General features: G+C 43.1%; 1 protein-coding gene across 1 annotated transcript; it reads left to right on the top strand.

The window, feature by feature from the left end:
- Positions 1-1,132: 1,132 nt before the first annotated feature.
- Positions 1,133-25,615, top strand: MCOLN1 (mucolipin TRP cation channel 1). The gene is made up of 15 exons (XM_039336432.1): positions 1,133-1,268; positions 12,526-12,635; positions 14,034-14,251; positions 14,538-14,705; positions 14,785-14,941; positions 15,701-15,815; positions 17,510-17,606; positions 17,729-17,828; positions 20,555-20,661; positions 22,148-22,297; positions 22,424-22,525; positions 22,722-22,844; positions 23,241-23,447; positions 24,287-24,417; positions 24,655-25,615. Exons 2-15 carry the CDS (start codon positions 12,632-12,634, stop codon positions 24,689-24,691), a joined length of 1,716 nt encoding a protein of 571 aa, XP_039192366.1. The 5' UTR covers positions 1,133-1,268; positions 12,526-12,631; the 3' UTR covers positions 24,692-25,615.

Raw genomic sequence — 25,615 nt, 5'->3', positions numbered from 1 at the left:
ATGGGGGAAAGAGAGGGAATTAGTTTGTTGTAATAATTTGAGATTTGTACTGATGATATTCAAATGTAACGGAATTACTGTGCTCAGCCGCCACACTACTTTAGAAATATGTAAACATAATATTGTAAAATTAATAAAAAAAACTTGAAACTGAAAAAAAAGAGTTGATGTGTTTTAGTTTAAAGGTGTCTCCAACCGTTTTGGAGGGAAAGTTAAGTTTAAGAGTTAAGTTTAAGTTTGAGCGGGAAAACACCATTTGATTTGATTGGTTGCCACCTAGAGGCGGCAAGAATAAATAGCCGTCATTCTGCCGGTTAAGCCTGTTCTGTTTCTGTTGTAATAAATGATGTTGTATTAAACCGGTCTGGTCAATGCCTCCAAAAACACATGCAACATGCATGATGACATCATCATGCAAATGAGGTAAATATTCTGCATCATGATGCATATAATATCACTTGCATTCCTTGCAAACATCCATGAGTTTAGAGATTAATACGAAGCTAGCTACTTACCTGAAAATCCTGCAACTCTAGAAAATGCAGACTTCTCCAAAACCTGTCATCTGTTTCACTAGAGGTCAAGTTTAATAAGATTTTTTATAAGAAACAGATGTGCTGTTATGGAGATTAAACAGCTAGCCATGGATGGCTGAAGAATTTTGGATGCTGAAGTTCATACATCTTAAAAGTTGCTGAGGTTGAGAAACACTACGAATTTTATATGAACATCTGAAATAAGCTTTAGAAAACCACTGTATCTCCCTTCTATTACCTTATAGGACTTGGAATATTACACACGATGTAATCAAATTCTGATTTGGAGTACCTCAAGCCTGACATGAATTAACACCTTTACTAAGCTAGGGGTAATGTCCCTTCTAGATTGTTATTGCCTACATAGTAGTGGTTTTGTTTTAATTGCTTGCTGTGGTCTCTTGTCTGTAATAAAGTTTTCACTCCCCTCGAAGATGAGGCAGAATAAAACTTTAAACTTTAAAGTCAGGCTTGACCACAAGAAGAATCCAGCACCACGTCACAACTGACTAGCAAGTTGCTCTCGCGCTGTCTTTCTACCTCTTTTTCTATCTCTATTCTCTCTTTCCCTTGGCGCGTGACAAAGCTGGCGGCAGCCCTGCCGCTGCCAACACTGGTCTCATGACCGGATGTTTGGAGACACTGTTTATACTTTCAAGGCGCCGGCAGCGAGGCAGACCCGTTCCTTATGGGCTTCCCCAAAGATAAGAGAAGATCCGCGACAGAAAATTGGTAAGGAGCCCCTTCGGTCATTCTGCCTGACTTCTAGGGTCCATCTAGGGTGCAAAAGGGTAACTGGAGTGACAATCCATTGTTAATTTTTTTTAAAAAAAAACCTAGAAATTATATTTAGTTGATGCTTCGAACTCAGAAGCAGGATATCTCTCTTTGAGAGAGCATTCAGCCATATAGGTTATATACGGTAAGTGATAATGCAAAAATAGGTTTTCCATTCCATCTATTAGAAATCCAAAAAGTTTGCAGGGCAGCGAGAGAGCGATCCTACTTCATTTGTTTTTAAAAAAGAATTAATTAATGTTCCCGGATTTGGTACTGTATTAAAAAGAGTGTGGTGTCTTCAGCAACCAAGCCTTGCAAAGCTTCATATCCTCAAAATGTACGGGACTACAGAACTCGTCATCCCTACATATACTATATGGATAAGCTGTTTGAGAAGGTAGGACTGTAAAACAAAGTTGGGGATACAATTGTGAAAGCCATGTTAAAGTATTGAGAGGGGGATTCTGCTGTGGCATGCTACTCTATATATGAAGCATTTACTTAAGGTCAGATCAGATACAATTTGGGACTTCACTTTTAGATCCTTCCTTCCTTCCTTCCTTCCCCAACTGAAACAGACTAAAGAAAGAAGATGGCAAGGAAGTAATAGGCATTAGAGAGAAAGCAGAGCTGCTTAACTCTTTGCATCGGTCTTCACCAAAAAGAAACTATAGCCCAGTGGTTCTCAACCTGTGGGTCGGGACCCCATTTGGGGTCGAATGACCATTTCACGGGGGTCGCCAAACCACGCTGTCCGCCATTTTTTTCCCTTTTCCCTAGCTGTCCTATTCCCTCTTATTGGTGCCCACACCCACTTGGGGGTCACCACAACATGGGGAACTGTATTATGGGGTCACGGCATTAGAAAGGTTGAGAACCACTGCTATAGCCCAACCCTCCAAAAAACGTAACTGTAAAAGACAGACCAGAAATAAAAATTAAAATAAGCAAGAAAATAGTAAGAGAACACTTGTCTGAGCTTGATTAATTTATTATCAGGACATTAATTATCACAACATCCAAAAGTTCTGAAGGATGTCATCTCAGAACCATTGTATCATATCTCTAAAAAATCATGGAGCCCTGAGGAACTATCTGAGGATTGGAAAAGAGCTGATGTGATTCCCATCTTCAAAAAAGGAAAAGAAACCAGACCCAGGAAACTACAGACCGATCAGCCTAACATCAGTACCTGAGAAGATACTAGAAAAAATAATAAAAAACCGGATCTGTGAACATCTAGAAACAAATACAATTATAACTAGAAGCAAGCATGGGTTTGTTAAAAATAGATCATGTCAAACCAATCTTACTTTTTTCTTTGACAAAGTGACTAAATTAGTGGACCAGTGAAATGCTTAGACTTCAGCAAGGCATTAGACAAATAGACCACAACCTACTTGGTAAGCTAGAATATTGTGGAATAGATAACATCACCACCAGATGGATTTGTAACTGGCTGACAAACCATACTTAATGAGTAGTCTTTAATAGTACTACTTCTATATGGAGGGAAGTAAGCAGTGGGGTGCCACAAGTTTCTGTCTTAGGCCTGGTATTCTTCAATATCTTCATAAATGAATTAGATGAGGGAATAGAAAGGGAGCTCATCAAATTTGCAGATGATACTAAGCTGACAGGAATAGCCAGCACCCTAGATGATAGGCTCAAGATCCAGTTGGGCCCTATCTAACAAAATAAAATTCAACATAGAGAAAAGTAAAGTCTTACACCTAGGCAAGAAAAATCCAAAGTACACATACAGGTTTGGTGAAACCTGGCTTAATAGCAGTAACTGTGAGATGGATCTTGGAGTCCTAGTGGACAATCAATCAAATATGAACCAGCGGTGTGCAGCAGCCGCCATCAAAAAAAACCAGTGCAATCCTAAATTGCATTAACAGGGAATGAATCAAGATCATGTGAGGTACTAGTATCACTTTTTAAAGTCGTAATAAGACCACACCTAGAATACTGCATCCAGTTTTAGTCACCACACAATAAAAATGATGTTGAGATTTTAGAAATTAGAGTACAGAGAAGAGAAACAAAGATGATTAGGGGCCTGGGAGGCTAAAATATATGAAGAACAGTTACAAGAACTGGGCATGGCTATGTAACTGTTCTTCATGTATTTTAGTGAAGAGAGAAGGACTAGGGGTGACATGATACTAGCGTTCCAATATTTGAGGGGCTGTCACAGAGAAGAAGGAGACAACCTCTTCCAAAGCACTTGAAGGCCAGACAAGGAACAATGGATAGAAACTGATAAAGGAGAGATTTAACCTAGAAATAAGAAATTTTCTGACAGAACAATCAACCAGTGGAACAGCTTGCCTTCAGAAGTTGTGGGTGCTTCATCACTGGAGGTTTTCAAGAAGAGACTGGACAGCCACTTGCCTGAAATGGTATAGGGTCTCCTGAATGAACGGGGTTGGACTAGATCACCTACAATGTCCCTTCCAACCCTGTTATTCTAAATTATTCTTTCTTTCCAGCTTTTGTGGGTGGCTGATTTGGACTGTCATTGCAACAGGAGGGAGATCAATACAATCCGCTTCTGAATGGTGAAAACAAGCAGTAAAATATGAATATAGCAAATGAGTGACTAGAGACTGTTGATTCAGTTAGACAGCAGCACCTAGCTGACTTCACAGATTTGTAAAAGATAAATGAGATTAGAAATTACGACTAAAATGAGAAAAACCAAGAAACCCTACACTGAGAAGCCTTCCCTCCCCTCCTCCAATCCTCAGAAGACAATCATCCTCCTGTTGTTAGCAAGAAAAATGCTGAGATGTGTCTGTGAAATCACCTTCTGAACTGAGTTAAGCAATCTAAGTTCTTTTAAGAATTAATTCAAATATTAGTTCTCTTTCTCTTCATCTTAGTCTTCTTCATATTTTTCAACTTGTTCCCTCACCCCGGCCCTCAAACTTTTAGAAACTATTCTGGATGACTCAAAACTTTCAAATTCTTAGCTTTAATAGGTTTTGAACCTGGGATTGCTTAGTGAGAAGACAGACTTCTTCAAATAGATCACTGATAACACCAGTGCAGGGTGTTACTGCAGGGACGTATTGATTAATTTTTTCCCAATAATGTTATTAAAGATTATATTATACCAATAAAACTAATGTAACTAATAATACCAATATATCTTTAAAAAACATTCAGGTACAGAAAATGAAAAAAAGGGAAAGAAAAATAGTAAAAGAAACCTTCCTCTTCATACCTAGCAAGTATAATAATTTAAAAATTATTATCTTTTAAAATACAACCAAACATCTCTTCCATACTTCATCTTATTCTCTATTAATCCATCTCTAAATCAACATCTCTCCATATTAATAAACAAATGCCCAGTCAGGTTCTGACCAGGTTTTCATTGAGGATATCTCTGGTATTTTGCTCCATTCAGACTTCCCTCAACCCTGATCAGTATCTCAGTACCTGATGCTGAAAAACACTCCCACAGCATGGTGCTTCTGCTACCATGCTTCACCGTTGGGGTGATATTGGGCAGGTGATGAGGCGAGGCAGGCAAGCCATGGCCCCTGCACACGTGGCCCCCCTATCCAACCTCATCCTCCAGCTCCACTGCACAGGTGGGACAAGCCTGGCACTTGCTACCCCAACCGCAATGGCCTGGCAAATAGGAAGTGCAGGGAGCCCCTGTTCTAAGAGGCAGCCAAGATTCTGCAGACTGTGCAACGAGGTGGGTCAGAGTGCCACAACTGCCAGGCTGGGCCTCCAAGCAGCAGACAAAGACAGAGGTGCCGGGGGGGGGTACGTGATCCAGCCTGCTGGATGCGCCGGGGGCCGCACAACTGCCTGCATCATCCCAGATATGGTGGCCATGTGCAAGTAAAGTCAGATGATGGAGCTGCGACAAGGCTGCCCAGCTGGTCGCCGTCACCACCATGCCACAGCCCCTGCATGCTCAGCCCCTGGCGGCCAACCTCGTCTTCCAACGAGTGCCCTGGGAGCTCATGGATCATTCTGGGGGCCGCTGTCCAGTGATCCAGGCAGCCCATGCTGCTGCCCAATGCAGCCCGAGCGGGATCAGGCCCCAGTGACTGCCCTGGCCCCAACCTCCACCGGAGACCCCTGGATCCCTCCTACCCCCCACAGGCCCCCATGAACGACATGAGCTGGCTACGCCTACCCCAGCCATGCCTACCCAGTCGGCTGTGACCACCTGGCCATGCCCCTGGCCACGCTCCCCCATGCCCCCCGAGGGCAACCACAATGTTGATGCAGCCCTCAATGAAATCGAGTTTGACACCCCTGCTTCAGACATAATATTTAGAATTGAGGTGAAACAGTTTAATCTTGGTTTCATCAGACCAGAGAATCTTGTTCGTCACAGTCTTGAGAGTTTTTTAGGTGCTTTTTTTGCAAACTCCAAGCAGACTTTCATGTCTTGCCCTGAGGAGAGATTTCCGTCTATCCACTCTGCCATAAAGCCCAGATTGATGGAGGGCTGCAGTGATGGTTTTTTTTCTGGAACTCTGTCCCAGCTCCATACAGGATCTCTGGAGCTCATTCAGGGTGACCATCGTGTGGTTGGTCATCATTCTTACTAATGCCCTTCTCCCCCCCCCCCAATCGCTCAGTTTGACCGGGAACCAGGTCTTGGAAGAGTCCTGGTGGTGCCAAACTTCTTCCATTTGAGAATTATGGAGGCCACTGTGCTCTTAGGAAACTTCAGTGCAGCAGAAATTTTATTGTAGCCTTCCCCAGATCTGTGCCTTGCAATAATCCTGTCTCTGAGCTCTGCAGGCAGTTCCTTTGACCTCATGGCTTTTGCTCTGCTACACTATGCATTGTCAGCAGTGAGGCCTTCTATAGAGAGGTGTGTGCCTTTCCAAATTATGTCAAATGAATTTAATTGACTGCAGGTAGACTCCAGTCAAGATGTAGAAAGATGTCAGCAATGATCAAGAGAAATGGGAGGCATCGGAACTAAATTTCAAGTGTTGTTGCAGAGTCTGAATACTTATACCAATGAAATGTGATATTTCAGTTTTTTCTTTTTTAATAAATTTACAGACATTTCTAAAATTCTGTTTTCCCTGTGTCATGGGGTACTGAGTGTAGATTAATGAGAAAAAAAATGAATTTCAACAACTGTAGAATCAGGCTGCAGCATAACAAAACTGACAAAAGTAAAGGGGTCTGAATACTTTCTGAATGTACTGTATAGTTAAACCTTTCTAAAGGATTGAAGGAGACACACCCAGTGATTTCAATAGAACTTGCTAGTCTGCAAGTTCTCAATTTAAAAAACAAAAGCCAAAGGAAAAAACTAAAAAAATAATCAGCTAAAAGCATTTAAGAGATGAACCTCAGTTGAACATAAAATCCATATAGGCAACTTTAGTAGCTATAAGCACAATGGAATCCTGCCACTCCAACCTATCATAAGTTGACCACAAAACACAGTTCCTGACATTTGCTCACAAAAACCCAGCTGTATGAAGTAACTTGTGGGTAATTTTGCAATCTCTCTTTAGTGCAGAGACATTTCAGCAGCCCAAATCCTGCATTTGGCAGGTTTTTTGGCTGCAGTGTGTTTCTCTATTCTGCAGGAATGTCGGTTCTTAATAATGGCTCTCCAGGAGGGACAGAAGTACTGATCAGATTTAACTTGCTGCAGGAACAGGTTCAAAGGTTATGGCATTCCATCAAACAGTGAAGCTACTCTAGAAAGCCTCTAAAGATCTTTTAGAAGCCTAGTAAATGATTAGTCATTATCAACAGTTATTGGTTACAGAACATGGAAAAGATTAAAAGAGCTGAGTGGCGCAGCAGTTAGAGTGCAGTACTGCAGGCCACTTTAGCTGACTGTGTTCAGCAGGTCAGCGGTTCAAATCTCATCGGCTCAAGGTTGACTCAGCCTTCCATCCTTCCGGGGTAGGTAAAATGAGGACCCAGATTGTTGGGGGCAATGTAAATATATATATATATATATATATATATATATATATATATATATATATATATATATATATATATATATACACACATACATACATACATTGCTTACTGGTGTACACCGCTTAGAGAGTGCTTGCACTTAAAGTGGTATATAAGTCTCATAAATAAATAAATAAATAAATTTAAAACTCTGAAGCTTTCATTGTAAGAGAAAAGAAGGACCTGAAGCTCCCCCCATAATCCTTTCCTTTTTTCCAGTGAGAACAAATAAATAGATTAAGTTAATATAAATGTGCTAGACTTATTTATACATATGTTGGATGAATAGAGAGAGGGAAAAAATACATTTCTTATAGTCATTTGATCCATAATAAGTTATCAATATGCATAGTGGAAAAATCTTAATAAAATGTGCTCTCTACTTGCCCTCCCACTTTGCCTAAGACGCAAATTGACCTTCCCTGTCCCAGACAATCTCATCAAAGCAAAAAACTAAAACTTCCTCACCAGCTGACAGACCAGTTCAAGAGTAACCTGTACAAGGGAACTGTCACCTTCCATCCTCCATCAGCTGATGACCTCAGTAGTCCATCTCCTTTAATTGTAGACTTTCCCAGCTCTACCTCCCTCCTGAAAAATCCATTTTGTCTAACCATAGAACTAACCAGCTACCCTGACAAGGACCTGCCTAGCTTGCCCAAAGTGGCCAGGAAATCAGATCCTTAGGATTTCCCACCGTGTAGCCCAGGGGTAGGCAACCCAAAATACTCAAAGAGCCACTTGGACCCGTTTCCCACTGAAAACAAAACACAGGGAGCCGCAAAACCCTTTGGATATCTAAAATGAAGATAAGACTGCATATATCCATATATATATGGATATATGCAGTCTTATCTTCATTTTAGATGTCAAAAGGATCTCTCTCTCTCTCTCCCTCTCCCCCTCCCTCTTTCTGCCCTTGGTCTGCTAGTCTTCTTCCCCCTGTGTGTGTGTGTGAGAGAGAGAGGGGGGGGCACTTGCGCTTCCCCCCCTTTCTCTCTTTCCTCTCCCTCTTTCTTCTCTCCCTTTCTTTCCTCTCCCTCCCTTTCTCTTTCCTCTTTCTTCTCCTTTTCTCTTTCCTCTTTCTCCCTCTTTCTATTTACTCTCTCCCCCTTTCCTCTCCCTCTCCCTTTCTTTCCTTCCTCTCTTTTCTCCCTTTCTTTCCTTTCTCCCTTTCTCTCCTCTTTCCTTTCCTTTCTCCCTCTTTCCTCTTTCCTTTCTTTCCTCTCTCCCTTTTTTCCTTTCTCCCTCTTTCCCCCTTTCTATTTCTTTCCCCCCTCTCTCTCCCTCCCCTTCTTTCATCTCCCTTTCTTTTCTTTCTCCCTCTTTCCTTTCCTTTCCCTTTCTTTTCTTCCTCTTTCCTCCCTTTCTCCCTTTCTATTTCTTTCCTCTCCTCTCCCTTTCTTTCATCTCCCTTTCTCTTTCTCCCTTTCTTTCCTCTTTCCTCTCTCCCCTCCCTTTCTTTCCTCTCCCTTTCTTTTCTCTTTCTTCTTTTCCTTTCTCCCTTTCTTTCCTGTCTCCCTCTTTCTATTTCTTTCCTCTCCCTCACCTTCTTTCATCTCCCTTTCTCTTTTCTCTTTCTCCCTTCCTTTCCTCTCTTTCCTCTCTCTCCCCCTCCCCCTTTCTCTTTCCTTTCCCTTTCTCTTTTCTTCCTTTCTTTCTTTCCTCTTTCTCCCTCTTTCTATTTCTTTCCTCTCTCCCCCCTCTCCCTTTCTTTCATCTCCCTTTCTCTTTTCTCTTTCTCGCTTTCTTTCTTTCCTCTTTCCTTTCTTTCCTCTCTCCCCCTCCCTCTTTCTCTTTCCCCTCCCTTTCCTCTCTCCCTTTCCTCTACCTCCCTTTCTCTTTCCTCTTTCTTCTCCCTTTCTCTTTCCTCTCTTTCTCCCTTTTTCCTCTTTCCTCTCTCCCCCTTTCCTCTCCCTCTCCCTTTCTTTCTTTCCTCTTTCTCCCTTTCTATACTTTCTTCCTTTCTCTCCTCTTTCTTTTTTCTTTTCTTTCCTCTTTCTCCCTTTCTCTCTTTCCTCTTTCCTTTCCTCTCTCCCCCTCTCCCTTTCTCTCCTCTTTCCTTTCCTCTTTCTCCCTTTCCTCCCTTTCTCCCTCTTTCTATTTCTTTCCTCTCTCTCCCCCTCTCCCTTTCTTTCATCTCCCTTTCTTTCTTCCTCTTCCTCTTTCTTTCCTTTCTCCCTTTCCTCTTTCTCTTTCCTCTCTCTCCCCCTCTCACTTCCTCTTTTCTCTCTCCCCCTCTCCCTTTCTTTCATCTCCCTTTCTCTTTCTCCCTCTTTCTCTTTCTTTCCTTTCTCTCCCCTCTCCCTCTCTCTTTCCTCTCCCTTTCTCTTTCTTCCTCTTTCCTCTTTCTCTTTCTTTCCTCCCTCTTTCCTCTCTCTCTCCCTCTCTTTTTCTCTTCACCTCCCCCCCCTTTACTAACAGAACCAGTTCACCTACCAAAACGTTTAACTTCCTCCTTTAGAGATGGGCAATGTAGATTCACCACATTCTGACAAAGAGAAATGCCAGCACCTCTCATCAATTCTGCTGCAGGGACAGCAAACGCTGTATGTTAGGATATCTGGAGAGCTACAGTTCATCCGCACCCTCCTGAAAGGCTGTCCCATCCATTGCAATGTCACGCTTTGAAAGGCCCCTCCCCCTCCTCCGCTTCAAGCCGACTGCACCCAGCAGGGAGCCTCAGTAGCCGGCGCGGAAGGGAGCAAGGGAGGAAAAGAGACAGACCATCTCCTCGCAGCTCACTTCCAATCCCAAAGTGGTGAATCCTGCTTGGGATTTGGGACTGAGAGGGGGGAAATCCTGGCTCCTAAGCTGCAGGGACTTCCAACCACAGAGCTTGCTTGGCTCTGTTCCCAGCCAGCGCCGCGCGTGCGCAAAACAACAGCAACAAAATACTGCGATCGAGACTTACCTGCCTGCCTGGCTCCCGGGCCTCGGTAGCAAACCATTTGAAGCAAGCAGCCTCGTTCGCAGAGAGGAGAGGAGAGAGTGAGGGCGGATGAGCTGAGTTTGTGGCAGGGATAACAAGGGTTCGGGAAAAGCTAGCACGAAAGTTCCGTGTCTTTTGACTTAGCTCGCCTTGTCCCCCACTGGTTCTTTGCCCGAACAAGTCACCCTCTCTCTTTCTCTCTTTCCTCTGCCCCCCCTCCAGATGAAGAGAGAGAGAGAGAGAGAAAGAAAGGCAGACGGCGCCAAAGGGGCAGGGAGGGGACGGAGGCAGGAAGCGGTAAAAGTCGCTGAAAGGTGCCCGGGACCCCACGGACCAGCCCGGGGAGATGCATGGTGAGCTCGGCTGCCTAGGGAACGGCCTGGGGACGGCCCAGGAAGTGATGCCCCCCTGCTGCAGCCTGCCTGGCCCAGGGAGACATATGGCCGGGTGAGTGGCCCAGGGATGGCACAGGAAGCAATGTCCCCCTGCCACCCAGCCCGGCCTGGGGAGACGCGGCCGCCACCCCAGCCAGGACTGCCACCTGGCCCGGGCAGACACGTGGCCGGCTCGACGGCCCAGGAAGTGATGTTCCTGCCGCCCCAGCCGGGACTGAAGCCTGGGGGGGGGCAGCAGGAGGAAGGAGGGGGAGGGGGGAGGAGGAGGCTCCGGAGCCGCAGGAGATGGCTCAAAGAGCCGCATGCGGCTCCGGAGCCGCGGGTTGCCGACCCGTGGTGTAGCCTATACAAATCTTTGCTTTTTCACTGTTCAAGATCCCTCTTTCTTGTAAAGCAGACATCCAACAATCAATCTTTGCAATAAAGTATGGTTCTCAGTATTCCTTCTTGCAACTGATTCTATGACCTATGACAGTGATGGCAAAAATTTTAGAGACCGAGTGCCCACACTTCAACCCAAAACCCACTTATGTATTGCCAGGTGGGCGTGGCCCGCTGGGTGGGCGTGGCTATAGTGGTCATGGCAGACGGGTGGGTATGGCCAGCTTGATGTTGCTCCAGGAGAGGGATGCCTGTGGGGGCCGGGCAGGGTTGGGGGAGATCCAGGGGTCTCTGGCGGGTGGGGCAGTGGGCAGGAGGCTGGTTCTGTGGGTTGAGGTGAGGCAGGGCAGGGGTGCCATGTCGCAGGGCAAGGTGAGGTAGGGGCCGGGGCAGCTGCTGCCTGACACCATCGGCCCCCGCACACAAAGGCCAGCAAGTGCATAGGTGCTGGAATGCATCTGGCCATGTGGGACCTTAGCAAGTTAGCGGGCGGCTGGTTGAAGAGGATGGTTGCCATCTCTGGGGCATGGCGCGCGTGCCCACAGAGAGGGCTCCGAGTGCCGCCTCTGGCACGTATGCCATAGGTTCGCCACCACTGACCTATGAGAAACATTTAACAGATATTCACATTAATAAGACAATCCATAGATACTTAAAATTAGTCAACCCTCTAATAGTAGATAATAGGCAGAACAAGTAATAGAGAATTTGACCTCACTGGTACAGATGCAGGTTGGGGAGAAAGAGATATATCATTGCTTCAGATTGAGTAAAGTGTAATAGCTGAACATTGTTTGAAGATTAGCAAGATGAATGTTTAAATCTCCACTTAGATATAAAAGTTATTGAATGGTGATGGGCTAAACCCCTGAGTGGCTATAGGTTCAGTCTAATGTCTCTCCCAGGGTTGCTGTAAAGATAAACAGGATGGGGAAGGGTTGTGTATATTGCCTTAAGAATCTTAAAGGTAAAGGCTTCCCTGAGTTGAGCTTAATTTCTGGAAACTACACAGATACTATAGCCCTGTATAGTTTCCTTAGTAATAAAAATGTACTATGCTAGAGCCATCTTCTAAGATGATTTCTACATTTTTGCTTGAGCTTAAGTTCTTTTTGGCTTGTAGAACTTTTCAAAACATTTCACTTAAATTTAACATGGATATTTCTGCTGTCAAGGATATGCAGTACTGTTGTTCATTTGTTCAAGGTACAAAGCTTCTGGTTTGCCATTCAGCAATTTACTTCTGTGGGGAATGTTTTTTAGCACTTGAAAAAAAAGTACAACTCTAATTGAAAATGATTCTGCTTCTCTTTGCTGCTGATTCATCTTATTGGTTCTCCTTAGCATCAAAGGATTGTTGGGGCTTCCTACATGTGATATCAGCAGTAAAATGAATAGTTTTGTGGGAAAGCTTGCTTTGCCTGCTTACATTTTAGAGCTGATGGTTTTGGCAATGACATATATAATTTGGCACGGTCTCTCAAAACAAGTATTGGTCTTGTATTATGTTTGTTTTTAGGTCACTACTGACAAATTGCATGCCTCGCAGGGAACAAGAAGCGCCACTAAGTCACAAACTTGGTCTTGTGAGAAGATTTGTTAGCAGCTGACTTTAAAACTTCAAGATGGGTAAGGAGGAAAGAAGTTTTAGGGCATGTTTCTTAGGATAATTAGATTAATCCAGACTATGATGAAATTATTTGGATAGCAGAGATAATAGTAGTGAGTTTGGATGTTTTGCACTTTTAACCTGGTTAATATTGCAGATTTCTAGATTATATAAATTAATGTTATCCCTCTTAATATGTAAAGGTGGAGTGAGACATGTTCTGTTCGTTTGTAAAAAAACATATCATGACAAACCTTATTGCCTTTTTTGATAAAGTAACTACATTAGCAGTCCAGCAAAATGTGATAGACATAGTGTATTTGGACTTCATTTGATAAAGTAGACCACAGCCTACAGGACTTCTTGATAAGATGTGGGAAAAACAGCTTTACTACTTGATGAATTCGTAACTGGCTGACAAACCACACTCAAAGTGTAATCCTCAATGAAACTACATTTACATGGAGGGAAATATGCAGTCCAATACCCAAGGTTCTGTTTACACCCAGTAGTCTTCAACATCTTCATAAACAATTTAGATGAAGAGATAGAAGGGGAATTCATCAAATTTGCCGATGACACCAAGCTGGGGGGGGGGGATAACCAATACTTTGGAATATAGGCTCAAAATTCAGAAGGATCTTGACAGATTTGAACACTGGGACCTATCTAAAAACATATAGTTCAGTAGAGAGAAAAATAAAGTACTTAGGCAGGAAAAGCTATACATAAGTTCTACCTGACTCAACAGTAGTAACTGAGAGGGATCTAGGTGTCCTAGTGGATCAGTGCTTAAGTATGAGCCAGCAATGTGCTGTAGCTGCCAAAAAAGCCAATTAGTCCTGGGCTGTATCAACAGGGATAGCATCAAAATCAGAGGAAGTGATAATATCATATTATTCTGCACTGGTGAAGCCACACTTGGAATACTGTGTCCATTTTTGGTCATAGTTATACAAAAAAGATGTTGAGACCTTGCAAATGTGCAGAGGAGAGAAACAAAAATGATAAAGTGTCTGAAGGCAAAATCATATGATGAATGGTTCTGGGAGCTAAGTATATTTAGCCTATGCTTTTAGAGAAGGTTTAAGGGGGACATGATAGCTGTCTTCCAGTACTCAATGTCTGTCACAGAGAAGACAGGATTGACTTATTCTCCAAAGTACCTGAGGGAGGTCAAGAAGTATTGGGCGGACGGTTGTTAAAAGTGAACCCAACCTAGAAGTAAGGAGAAATTTTCTGATACTGAGAACAATTAATGGAATAGTTTACACCCCAGAGTTATGGCTGCTCCATCACTGGAGGTTTTCAGAAATAGACTGGATAACCATTTATTGTATAAGGCTCCTGCCATGAGCAAGAAGCTGGACTAGAAGACCCCTTCCAGCCCTATGAGTCTATGTTCCCTTTTTTTGCAGAGACAGAAAAGCTGCTGACCCCAGTGAATAGTTATGGGTCTCATGATGGGGATATGAGGCCAGTCTTAGGATCTACTGCCTTTCACCCAGAAGAGGAAGAATTCCGAAGGCGTCTCAAATATTATTTCATGAGCCCCTGTGACAAGTTTCGTGCCAAAGGTCGGAAGCCATTTAAATTGGTGCTTCAAGTGATCAAGATCCTAATAGTCACCATTCAGGTGTGTAAGAAAATGCAAACTTGGAGCAAAGTCCCAGATAGCTTTTGTCTAGTCTTTTTAAAAAAATCAATCACAGTTTATCCTGAGTAGTTTTCACTTTTCTTTGAGACGGGAAGGTGTCTTTCCTGCAGCCAAGGATTGGACTTTCTCTGGCCTTCCAAGAGTGCAAGAGGACATGGCTGGTGATGCTATGAACTTACTTATCAGAGGCATCACATTTTTGGCAATTTTTAAGGTTTTGTAATTATTTGATTTTCTTCAGCTTGTTCTGCCTTATCTTCTACAGCTCATTCTCTTTGGGCTCAGCAATCAGATGGTGGTAACATTCAAAGAGGAGAACACTATTACATTTAAACATCTCTTCCTGAAGAACTATGCAGATGGATCAGACGATACCCATGCAGTTTATACGCAAGCAGACGTCTATGACCATATCTTCCATGCAGTTGAAAAAGTGAGTAGAGGGGAACAGGGCATATGGATGATCTGGAATTGATTGGCCTCATTCTGGTGATGGTAATTTCCCCCTACAGTACTTGGCCATTCCAAGTGAGACAATTGGACGATATGCCTATGTTCGCCCAGACAATGCTAACCAATCAGGTCTCATGCTTTGCCAGCAATATTACCGCAAGGGGAGAATTGACCCAGCCAATGACACTTTCAACATTGACCCCAAGGTCATCACAGGTAAGCAAATGTCTTCCCTGAACCCTAGCTCTTGTATCCACTGTTCAGACTTGGATATGGACGTGGCCCTTTCCCTTGCTAAAACTCCAGCTCTTACGATCTTCAGGTGAGGTCATTCTGAAGATGTTCTTCTATCTAGTAAGTAAGAGGATCTTTTCTTGCATTGCACCTAGACTGTGAAACACATACTCTTAGGAGAGATATTTGGCTCCTACTGTCTGCATTTAGAAAATCTGTAAAAATGTATCATTTTCATTGGATGTTTCATTGTCAATTGATTTCACTGTTAATTTTTATGTTGCTAATCTTTTATATTTTTATAATTTTGTTAGCCAAGTTGAATGCTCATCTAAATAAAAGGATGGGGTGAAAATTAGGTAAATAATATAAAATAAATGCTTTTCCTTCTTGTTTATGAGCCCTTAAAAACAATATTTTGTTATGTTGTAATATGATGCAAGTTCTCTGTAGAGTCAGGAAGCTGCTCTAATAGTCTTTACTTTCCTGAGTTCTACCCATGTCTCAGGTTTCTCAACCTCTTAATTCATGTAGTAGAAAATAAAGGAAGCTGTCTTTTGTCATTTTTATGGTATGTTTTATATGTAGTGTGGCTTCTGTTGTAAAATGAAGAATAAATAATAGCTTGGTGGCACAAGTGCAATTTTATGTGCAGAAATACAGCTGACACTATGTCCCCAGACCCATTTTCATCCAAATGTGGAAGGGTTTAAAGCACGAGACTGTCTCCTTTTTATACAGAATGCCTTGGTGTGGATCCCCCAGAGAAAATCCCTCCTCCATCTGAACTCAAAAGGAAACATCCAGATCTAGCATTGGACCGCAGCTACAAAAACTTTACTCTTAAGTTTTACAAGTAAGTGGTTATATTTTATTGGTATTTGTAGCAACTCTTTAGGGTTGACAGACCCCTTATTTTTACACCCTAACTGTTGTTTTGAGGGAATATTGCACGGATATTTGCAAACCTGAAGATTCCATCTAAATCTTTCTGTGCATATGGTGCAGATATTCCTTTTTATATTCATTACTGCTTTGGACCAAAGTAATGTGATTCCTATAACTTTATATCTACAGTCATGTGAAAAAGAAAGTATATCCTCTTTGAGTTCAATTGTTTTATGTATCAGGACTTAGTAAAAAATCATTTGGTCTTTAGCGGTTCTTAAAAGTAGATAAATATAAACAGCAGCACATAACATATTATACCATGACATCATTTATTTTACAATAAGAAAGCCAAAATGATGAATATCAGATTATGTTCTGATATGTAAAATCATAGAACAGGGGTGTCAAACTCGATTTCATTGAGGGCTGCATTAGCATTGTGGTTGCCCTCGAGGGCCATGTGGGCTGGCCGGGATGGGTGTAACTGGGTGGTCACAGCCAACTGGGTAGGTGTGGCTGAGGTGGAGGTAGCTAGCTCAATGGGGCTCCTGTGGAAGCCCAGGTGGGGCTGGGGGTATCCAGGGGTCTGAAGTGGAGGGATTGGGACCAGGGAAGGCATCAGGGCCTAATCTACCAGCGGAGCCTCGTTGACCCTCTCAGGCCACGCAGAGGCCCCCAGACGGCAGCAAGGGCTGCCCTGGGCGGCAGGCACCTGGCCCAGCACTTGAGCTCCCTGGGTGCTCCTTGGAAGGTGAGGGCCGAGCATGCAGGAGCCATGGCATGGCAGTGACAATGACCAGCTGGGCTACCTCACCACGGTCCCATCGTCTGTCTTTGCTTGCCCATGGCCACCATGGCTGGGATGACACAGGAAGCCATCTGCCAGGACGGATTGCGTGCCTCCTCCCATGCCTCTGTCTCCACCTGTTGGAGGGCCAGCCCGGCGGTTGCAGCGCTTGGACCCACCTGCACTGCACGGGCTGTGGAATCCTAGCTGCTTCTTGGAGATGGGGCTCCCTGCTCTTCCCGTTCGCCAGGGCCCTTGTGGGCAAGATAGCAGGTGGCAGGCTCGTCCTGCATGTGCGGCAGAGCTGGAAAACAAGGTTGACGGCAGGGGCCAAGTGTGCTGCACCGTGGGGCTACCCCTGCCCCACTACCTACCTTGCCGGCACACAGACAAGAGGCAGTGAGCGCACGGGGACCAATGGTGTCAGGCAGCAGCTGCAGCTCACCGGCCCTTCAGCTGGCACACTCTGGGGCTCCACAGCCCACTATGACCATTGGGCCAGCCCTCCAAGCAGCAGGCACAACGGTGGCACCGGCAGCAAGTGGAGGCAGAGGGTCAAGGGGAGGCACACGATCCGGCCTGCCTGTCTTATCCCAGCCACGATAGCTGCGCAAAGACAGAGGGTGGGATGAAGCAGGCATGTGCCTCCCACCCACTGTGCCTCTGCCTCCACTTGCTGCCAGTGCTGCTGCCACGCCTGCTGCTTGGAGGGCCAGCCTGATGGTCACAGCAAGCTGTGGATCCCCACAGTGCGTTGGCCAAGGGGCCGGCAGCCCCCATGCTCTTGCCGCCTCCATTCTGTTATATTTGTGTACTTGTGAGATATATTGGGAGATTGTGATAGTTAACTCTCCACATCTTGTTTCTGACAGGCTCATTAATGTCACAATTGACTTCAAGCTAAAAGCCATCAACATCCAAACAATAATCAACAATGAAATTCCAGACTGCTACACCTTTTCTATAACAGTAAGTAGCCAAGTCTCCCCAGCTTGCTTCTCAATTTATTTTCAAGGATTTCCCATTCACATATTATGTAGTAGAGCTGGAGATGCTGCTTTTCTTCTTTTCTTCTCTTCATTTTCCCCCAGATTACATTTGACAATAAAGCACACAGTGGCAGAGTGAAGATCCATTTGGATAACAAAGTGGACATCCAAGAATGCAAAAACCCAAGTGTCTCTGGCAAAGGTATGAGTGAGTTACAGAGGGAGGAACATGGCACAAGTATAAGCTTGCTTCATGAGGGTCATTGTATTTGTCAGGACCCACTTCAAAACCTCATCCTAAGAAAGCAGAATTCATGGAAGCAGTTTCTTCCAAAAGGAACTTTTATTGGGAGAAGCTGATATCAGGCATAATAAACAGGATCTGAGGGTTTCCTGCTCAGAGCAATGGGTTAAAAGTGTTCCAAGCAAACCCCACCCCAATAGTTCATCCGGTCAGTTCAAATGGGCAATCCCCAGGTGTTAAATCCGTTGTGGGAAAAGACTGATAATGCCAGACTGTCTCAGGCTTGCAACAATGTTTTGTTGGGTCTTCGCACCTTCCCTTCCGAACGAGGAGATAAGCCTGGAGGTGCATTCCTTCCTTCCTCCCCTTTCGAGCTGACATCAAGGGAAAAGGCAGTTCAAAGAGCATGTATGGGGAGACAGGAAAAATGTTACATTGTAGCGATAGAGGAAAACAAAGAAGCAGACTGCAGTGTGAGCATGGCAGAACCCGGGAGAATAGAAAGAATAGAGAGAGATTTAGAATTAGAAAGAGCCCCCTTAGAAATGTGGGTTCTGACAGTACTCAACAGCATACTTAGGCAATGGATATAAACTATATAATTTACAAGTGCTTCATTTCTGGACATCCCTGTGATTGCTTCTCTTTCTAAAAGGAAATTATGAAAGATATTCGTGGTTGCTTGCTCAGTACACTATTTTCCCCCATTGATGCCAGTGGTTAGGACTGTTGCTCATTCATTGAATTGTGGCTTGTATTATCATATTTATTTGATGATGTATCGTTTGCAGCAGTTGCTCTTAATAAAGTGATAATTCCATCAGTTTCATATGCATGAATAAAAATGTAATGTGTTTTCCAAATGAGTCAAAGACTTATATAATGGCATTATTATAATATAAGTCAAAGGTTTACATGATGGCATTATTATACTTGATAGTTTGCTTTTAATTACTGTCTTAAAGCAAGATAGCCAGGTAGTTTACCTGCTTCTCTGTTTCCTTGCCCGCCAACTTTTCTGCGTATCTCCCAACCCCACTCATTAATTTCAGTTCATACTATAGGGTTCTGATCCTGCCAGATACCATTCAGATGAAAATATTTTATGTTAGAGAGAGTGGGGCTGGGGGGAAGACACAATTAAAGTTAATTCATAGAAAGGGAGTCTGGCTGCTGCATTTTGCACTAGCTGCAACTTCTGCATAGTTTTCAAGAAATGTAGAGCATGTAGAGCAGGTTAGCTTGGTCCCTCAACAGTGAGACACTGGTGAAGCAGGCACAACAGCACCTGCATTTTCTGAGTTGTATGAGAAGAACATGTCTTCCTTCCCCTATCCTTACCATTTTCTATAGAGGGACGATTAAAAGCATCTGAGCATATTATATTACTATATGGAGGTATTATTGTTTCAGACAGGAAGGCTGTGCAGAGAGTGGTGCGGATGACATAAAAGATTATTGGAAGTTCACTTCCTTCTATCCAGGATGTAGCATATAAACGATACTTGACCAGGGTCCACAGTATTTCCAGGGACATTACACATCCTCTCCATGACTAGTTTTCTTTATTACCTTCTGGGAGGAGGCTTCACAGTATCCAAAGTGTGTGTGTGTGTGTGTGTATGTGTGTGTATTTTGAGAGCGGACATCAGAATTTCATTTTTTAATGTGTGCCAGTGCGTTCACAGAAAAAAGTGACAATAAATCTTATCTTATAAAGATAATACAATAGATTTTATTTTATCTATATTGCAGTAGTTAGGTTATAATCTTCACCAAAGTTGATCAACTGAGGAAGGGTTACTGCTGATGCATTAAACACAAATGATGAAAGGCTGGCCTTGTCATGACTAGTAATCTAGTGATTGCTGAGATCAAGAAGCACTTGCAAACTGAACCTGTGCTTTTAGGGAAAAAATCAATCAATCCAAAAAGGTTGAATCTCAGTTTCTGATCCTGTTTAGTGATCAGCACACTAGTGTCACCCCAGATGACCTCTCCAAGCAACTTCATGCAGATGTTGAGTAGAATGGGGAATAAAATGGAATCCTCTGGGACAGACAATGATTAAGTCTTGAGCAGTAGTCTTCTACCATTATCTTTTGGACATGGCCCGGTAGAAGGTCCAGAACCACAATCAAGCAGTTACCTTTGGGTTAGAGCAGTGTTTCTCAACCTTGACAACTTTAAAGCATGTGGACTTCAACTCCCAGAATTCCACAGCCAGCATTGCTGGCTGTGGAATTCTGGGAGTTGAAGTCCACATGCCTTAAAGTTGTCAAGGTTGAGAAACACTGGGTTAGAGCCTTCTAACAGTCCATACTATACTTGATTAACTCTTACTATAATTGATCAACTTGAAAGCTACTAAGAAACCCAAAAGAACTAGTAAGGCTCTCCTCTCTACATTTAATTCATGGGGTAGGGCATGCACAGCTGTTTTAGTTCCATAATGGAAATGGAAAACTTGAGTTTGTGCTATAATTGGGGAGATTGTCTGAGAGTTTTTTTTAAATGAAGTCTTATTGCTTCGTGGCTTGGAAGAACACATCCCTCTGCCAGTGGGCATTATACTTGAGTGAGACCTTTTTATGGATACAATCCAGTAGTTTCCATTTTTGGACATCAAAAAGATATATTTCTTAAGGACTTTAGCCAACATTACCTTGTTTTCTTTCTTGCAGGAGACAATCGCTTCCGGATGTTCTTTGATGTGGTGGTGATACTTACCTGTGTCCTATCCTTCATCTTGTGTTCCCGTTCAATTATCAGGGGGCTTCTATTGCAGCATGTGAGCATTTCTAGGAAAGAGCATCCTTTTCCTTAGTGGATTCCCCTGAATTTTCTAAGCAGGATGAAAAAGGACTTTTTTTGTGCTGAACAGCTGCAAAAATTCAAAATTTCCATGAAGGTGGGAGGAGAAATTGGCATATTTCCTAAAACATATTGCTTCTATATTTAGATTTGTTTCCTATAAAAACTCAACGTATAACTAGGGTTTAGTGCACTGGTTGTAGTTCATTCTGATCTGGTTTGTCCTTGCTGTGCTTCTTTAAGAGGTGCAGCACTTTGGCGTTTCCTCTTCTTCCTCTGCTCCTGTCTTTAATTTTTGAAATGCAGAAATAGAATTTGAGGATTACCTTAACATTTACATGGTGACCAGATCTAGCCACAAATTAATGTAGTTTATTTAGGAAGGAGTAGTTATTTTCAAAAAAGAAAAAAAATTAAAAGAAAAAAAAGGTTTGCTTGTATTAGTCAAGAACATTATAGGTAGTCCTCAATTTATGACTGGTCACTTAGTGACCATATGAAGTTATGATGGGAGCTACTTACTCCATGGATTCAAAATTCTGATGGCTGCCTCCATAGTCTCATGACTGCATGTCGGGCCCTTGGCAACTAGTCCTCATTTATGGATGTTTGCAGCATCCCATGGTCCCATGACTACACTTAATGACAGTTTTAGCATTTACTTCCCATTTTCAGCAAAACTGGCCCATAGCAAACAATTGATTCATGTAATGATCACTTAACAACTGCCACAAAAAAGGTTGTAAAATTGAGTCAATTGCATGGGTGACCCAATTTATAACAGTCTCAACTTATAACCATGATGGACAGGCTCCATTATGGTCGTAGGTTGAAGACTACCTGTATAAAAAATGTTCTGTAGAACAGATGCTAAATTATTGCAGGTTTTCTTGCTATGGCAGTCGGCTTATATAATGCCCAGAGTTTGCAAATGTTCAAATAGAAGTAGAAGAATATACTAGAAAAATTAAGTCATCTGCTTTTATTCTACAGTAGAAATGTGCAACTATTTTGAATTTGAAATATTTCAGGCTCAGACATTTCTTATAAGTCCAAATCAGTGCTGGTACACTTCCAATGAAACTGAAACACCTTGTTTTGTACACTCTTTTCTTCAACGTTGAGTTTTCACTGTCATATTTAACTTTTTCCAGGACTATTTTTGGTTGTCCATTTTTTGCTAGGTGTTATTGAGTTACTAGCATAAGAAACATGGTGATGTTTGAAATGAAATTGTTGCAATGATGAAGCTGTCTCTCCTGGGAGATGAATAATTTGGCAAGTGACAAGTCTTTGAAACTAAGCTAATCATCTTCTAAACTTAATAGTATTCACCTTGTCCTCTTGCCTTCATACAGGAGAAGGTGCATATAGGAACAGTGCAGAAAGGCAAAGTCACAGGCTGGCAGGTTTTGTGTTTGAGGATAGGCTACTTGTTCATAATGGTTCTTTTCTTTATACAGGAGTTCAGCCAGTTCTTTCAGCACTGCTACAACCAAAATATCTGTCTCTCTGATCGCATGGAATTTCTTAATGGCTGGTACATTTTGCTAGTGGTCAGCGACATTCTTACAGTGTCTGGCACCATAATGAAAATTGGGATAGAATCCAAGGTAAGCAGGTTATGACCTTTAGTGCTTGGAACATCTCAGATTTGGATCTATATCCCAGAGCTGTGAATAGCCTGCTCCGATCCCTAATCATAAAGTATCCCTGCATAAGGTGTTCTTTGTTTGCAGAACTTTGCTGACTATGATGTCTGTGGCATCCTTCTGGGTACCTCCACGCTCTTGGTCTGGGTTGGGGTCATGCGCTACCTGAGTTTCTTTCAAAAATACAATGTAAGTAGAACACATTTTTTCTTTTTTTCCAGTCCAATTTAAAGTTGGGTTCCTCAAAGTATAAAACCTGTTCCTAGGATCAAATACTGCCTCAGCCATGTTTCCAGGGCTGTTACAATCTCAGTTTAGGTCACAGCTGGCTTGATTAAATATTCCAGAACCTAATCTCAGATTGCCTTTTCTTCATGTCTTCTAGATTCTCATTGTTACCATGAGGGTTGCCCTTCCCAATGTCATCCGCTTCTGTTGCTGTGTGGCAGTGATCTACCTGGGCTATTGCTTTTGTGGATGGATAGTCCTGGGTCCCTATCATGTCAAGGTAGGAGGAAATGCCAGGCATGAACAGAAGAGGCAGAAGTGAACCATTGATTAAAGTGCTGTTGTAATTCAAATCAAGCAATGGCATGTATCTTCCTTAGAAGAGGTTGTGATTACTTTTATTTTGAAGACAAGCTATAAAGTTTCTGAAGCCTTTGAGCTACGGGTGGGTCTCTAATGCGTTCCTCTCCCTTCCATCCCAACACATTTCCCAGAGCAGTTGTGGGAGATTCACAGAAGTAGAGAGAAGAGGAACTTTTTGCTGGCAGATGTTATTCTGCCTGTGACATATCACAATTGCAGGCACCCCTTTTATATGCTCATTTTGTTTTGCTGGATTGTGGTGTCCAAGTTTTAGATGTCTTTTACAGATCTTTGTCTATTCTTTCGGTTTCAGTTCCGCTCTCTCTCAATGGTGTCTGAGTGCTTGTTCTCCCTCATCAATGGGGATGACATGTTTGTGACATTTGCTAGCATGCAGCAGAGCAGCTACTTGGTGTGGCTTTTCAGCCAACTATACCTGTACACTTTCATCAGCCTTTTTATCTACATGGTGCTCAGCCTCTTCATTGCTCTTATCACTGGGTCCTATGAGACCATCAAGGTTAGTCTTGTTAGAAATCGCCTGTCCTATATAAAGGAAAAGGTAAAGGTTTTCCCTGTCTAGTCATGTCTGACTCTAGGGGGTGGTGCTCATTTCCATTTCCTAGCCAGGGGAGCCAGTGTTGTTATTTCCATGGTCATGTGGCGAGCATGACTATATGCCAGGGTGTACGGAATAGCTTCCCATTGAAGTGGTACCTATTTACCTACTCATATTTGCATGCTTTCAAACTGCTAGGTGGGCAGGAGCTGGGGCAAATAGCGGGAGCTCACTCCATTGTGCTGTGCTTGGATCTCGAACCTGGGCTGTCAGCTTTCCAGCTGACAAGCCCAGAGTGTTTAACCACTGAACCAATGAGCCCCTTGCTAGTCCTATATACGAGGTGGAATTAAGCAGCTTTGCTCTGCATTCTAGGATGGAATCTTGTAGGCTTTTTTATCACAAATATGTGAATCACAGCAGATACATTTTTTTCCTTTTCTAACTTTACTACCTTAATGCGAAAGATGGTATGAATACCTATAGTTCCAGAAGTGCCCTAATCACAGAGACTGTTATCAGGGTGATGCCTATGAAGACTAACAGCTTATCATGGTATAGAGAATGGCTTTGAGAGATGAAAGGAAGAGCTGCTAAGCAACAGTCAAATAAGATGTATTTGAGCATGGCAGAATAAATGGGGGCATGGCAAATATCTCAGAAAGTGAGGGGAAGATGATATACTTTCAGACCTTACAATAAAGATAGAGCTAGTATCCATTGTTATGCTTCTTATCTGGACTACCTCGCAAAGCCACAGCTTAGCCACCCAAATGACAATAACTTATTTCTCTTTTCAGCATCAGTGTGAGGGGGAAGCATCTGTCACTCAGCTCCATGCCTACATAGCTGAATGCAAAGACAGCCCCGAATCTGGCATGTTCCGCAAGGAAAGCAGTTCTTCATGTTCTATTTTCTGCTGCTGTGAACGGTAGGGTCTGTAAGATAGATACCATGCCTGCCTTTGTTCCTATCAACTTAAGACTGGATAATTTGGATTGCAAAGCACTGTGCTTATTCCAACAAAATCCAGCACTGAAAGACTCTTCCAGCCAGGCAGTGGTTCACCTTAGGACCCTGGAGTGCAAACTACTGGGGAGCTGGAAGCATGTTGTGTTCTTTACTAGGAAGAGGACAGAGTTTAATAGCTATCTTGTTTCACTCACAGAAGCCCAATGCAGGAGAATGTGCTGGTGGTGAACTGAGAGCCTCATGGGAACAAAGGGGACTGTTTTGCTGCTTCCTGATGAACTGTCTGGGAGACAAAGTGCCTGGAAGTGGACTACAAGAAAGTGAACAGTGGTCTTTAATGGCAGGCTTTGGAATGTGAGAGGTAGCAACTTGCAGTGTGAGCCCTATGTCTGTTCCGCACAGAACTGTTGCAATAGCCCTCTGACTAACGATTCCTGACTAACGATTCCTGGGGAGAGGGAGGAAGAATATCTTTTTAAATAACTTCAGCCTTAGTTGGGCTGCATTGGACTTTATTGAAAGCATTACAGTAGATCCCACCTTTCTCAAGTTGGATGAAACTAGGTTTGCAAAGCATTACCATGAGGAACACACAACTTTTAAAAAATAAACTTTGTTTTAGAAGAAAAAGGAATAGCAAAAAGGACATGGCAAGAATAATCAAGGCAAAACCCTTGTGTTATCTCTGAGATCCTTAAGTCACCCATGCTTCCACTGGGTGTTTTGGTCGCTCCATTTGCTTCAGAAAGGACTAATCCAGTGGCATTATTCTTTAAGCAACATCCAAAGAAGTAACATATTCTCATCTGATTGGTACCTGGCTGGTTCACAATGCTATAGAATGAACTGAAATTAATGAGCGGGGCTGAGAGGAATGGAAGCAGCTGTTAAAAATATGAAGCAAGATTTCTCCCATCTTTTCCTGTTCATGAGTAATACATGTAATTTCCATCTTAGTGGTATTTTGCTGGTCTCTGTAGTATTTCCAGGTATGCCATCTGTAGTGAGCATTGCTGCTTTTCTGTGACATTCTAGTCCAGTGATGGCGAACCTTTTAGAGACCAAGTGCCCAAACTACAACCCAAAACCCACTTATGCATCGTTGGCTGCTGGGTGGGTGTGGCCCATTGGATTGCCGTGGCTGCAGTGGTAATGGC

The sequence above is a fragment of the Crotalus tigris genome, unplaced genomic scaffold (genome assembly GCF_016545835.1).
Source record: "Crotalus tigris isolate CLP2741 ecotype Arizona unplaced genomic scaffold, ASM1654583v1 scf7180000017666.379230911805:20528666, whole genome shotgun sequence".
NCBI classification, from domain to species: domain Eukaryota; kingdom Metazoa; phylum Chordata; class Lepidosauria; order Squamata; family Viperidae; genus Crotalus; species Crotalus tigris.
Note: the sequence above shows the minus strand (reverse complement) of the source record. Positions and strands in the feature narration are given on the sequence as shown.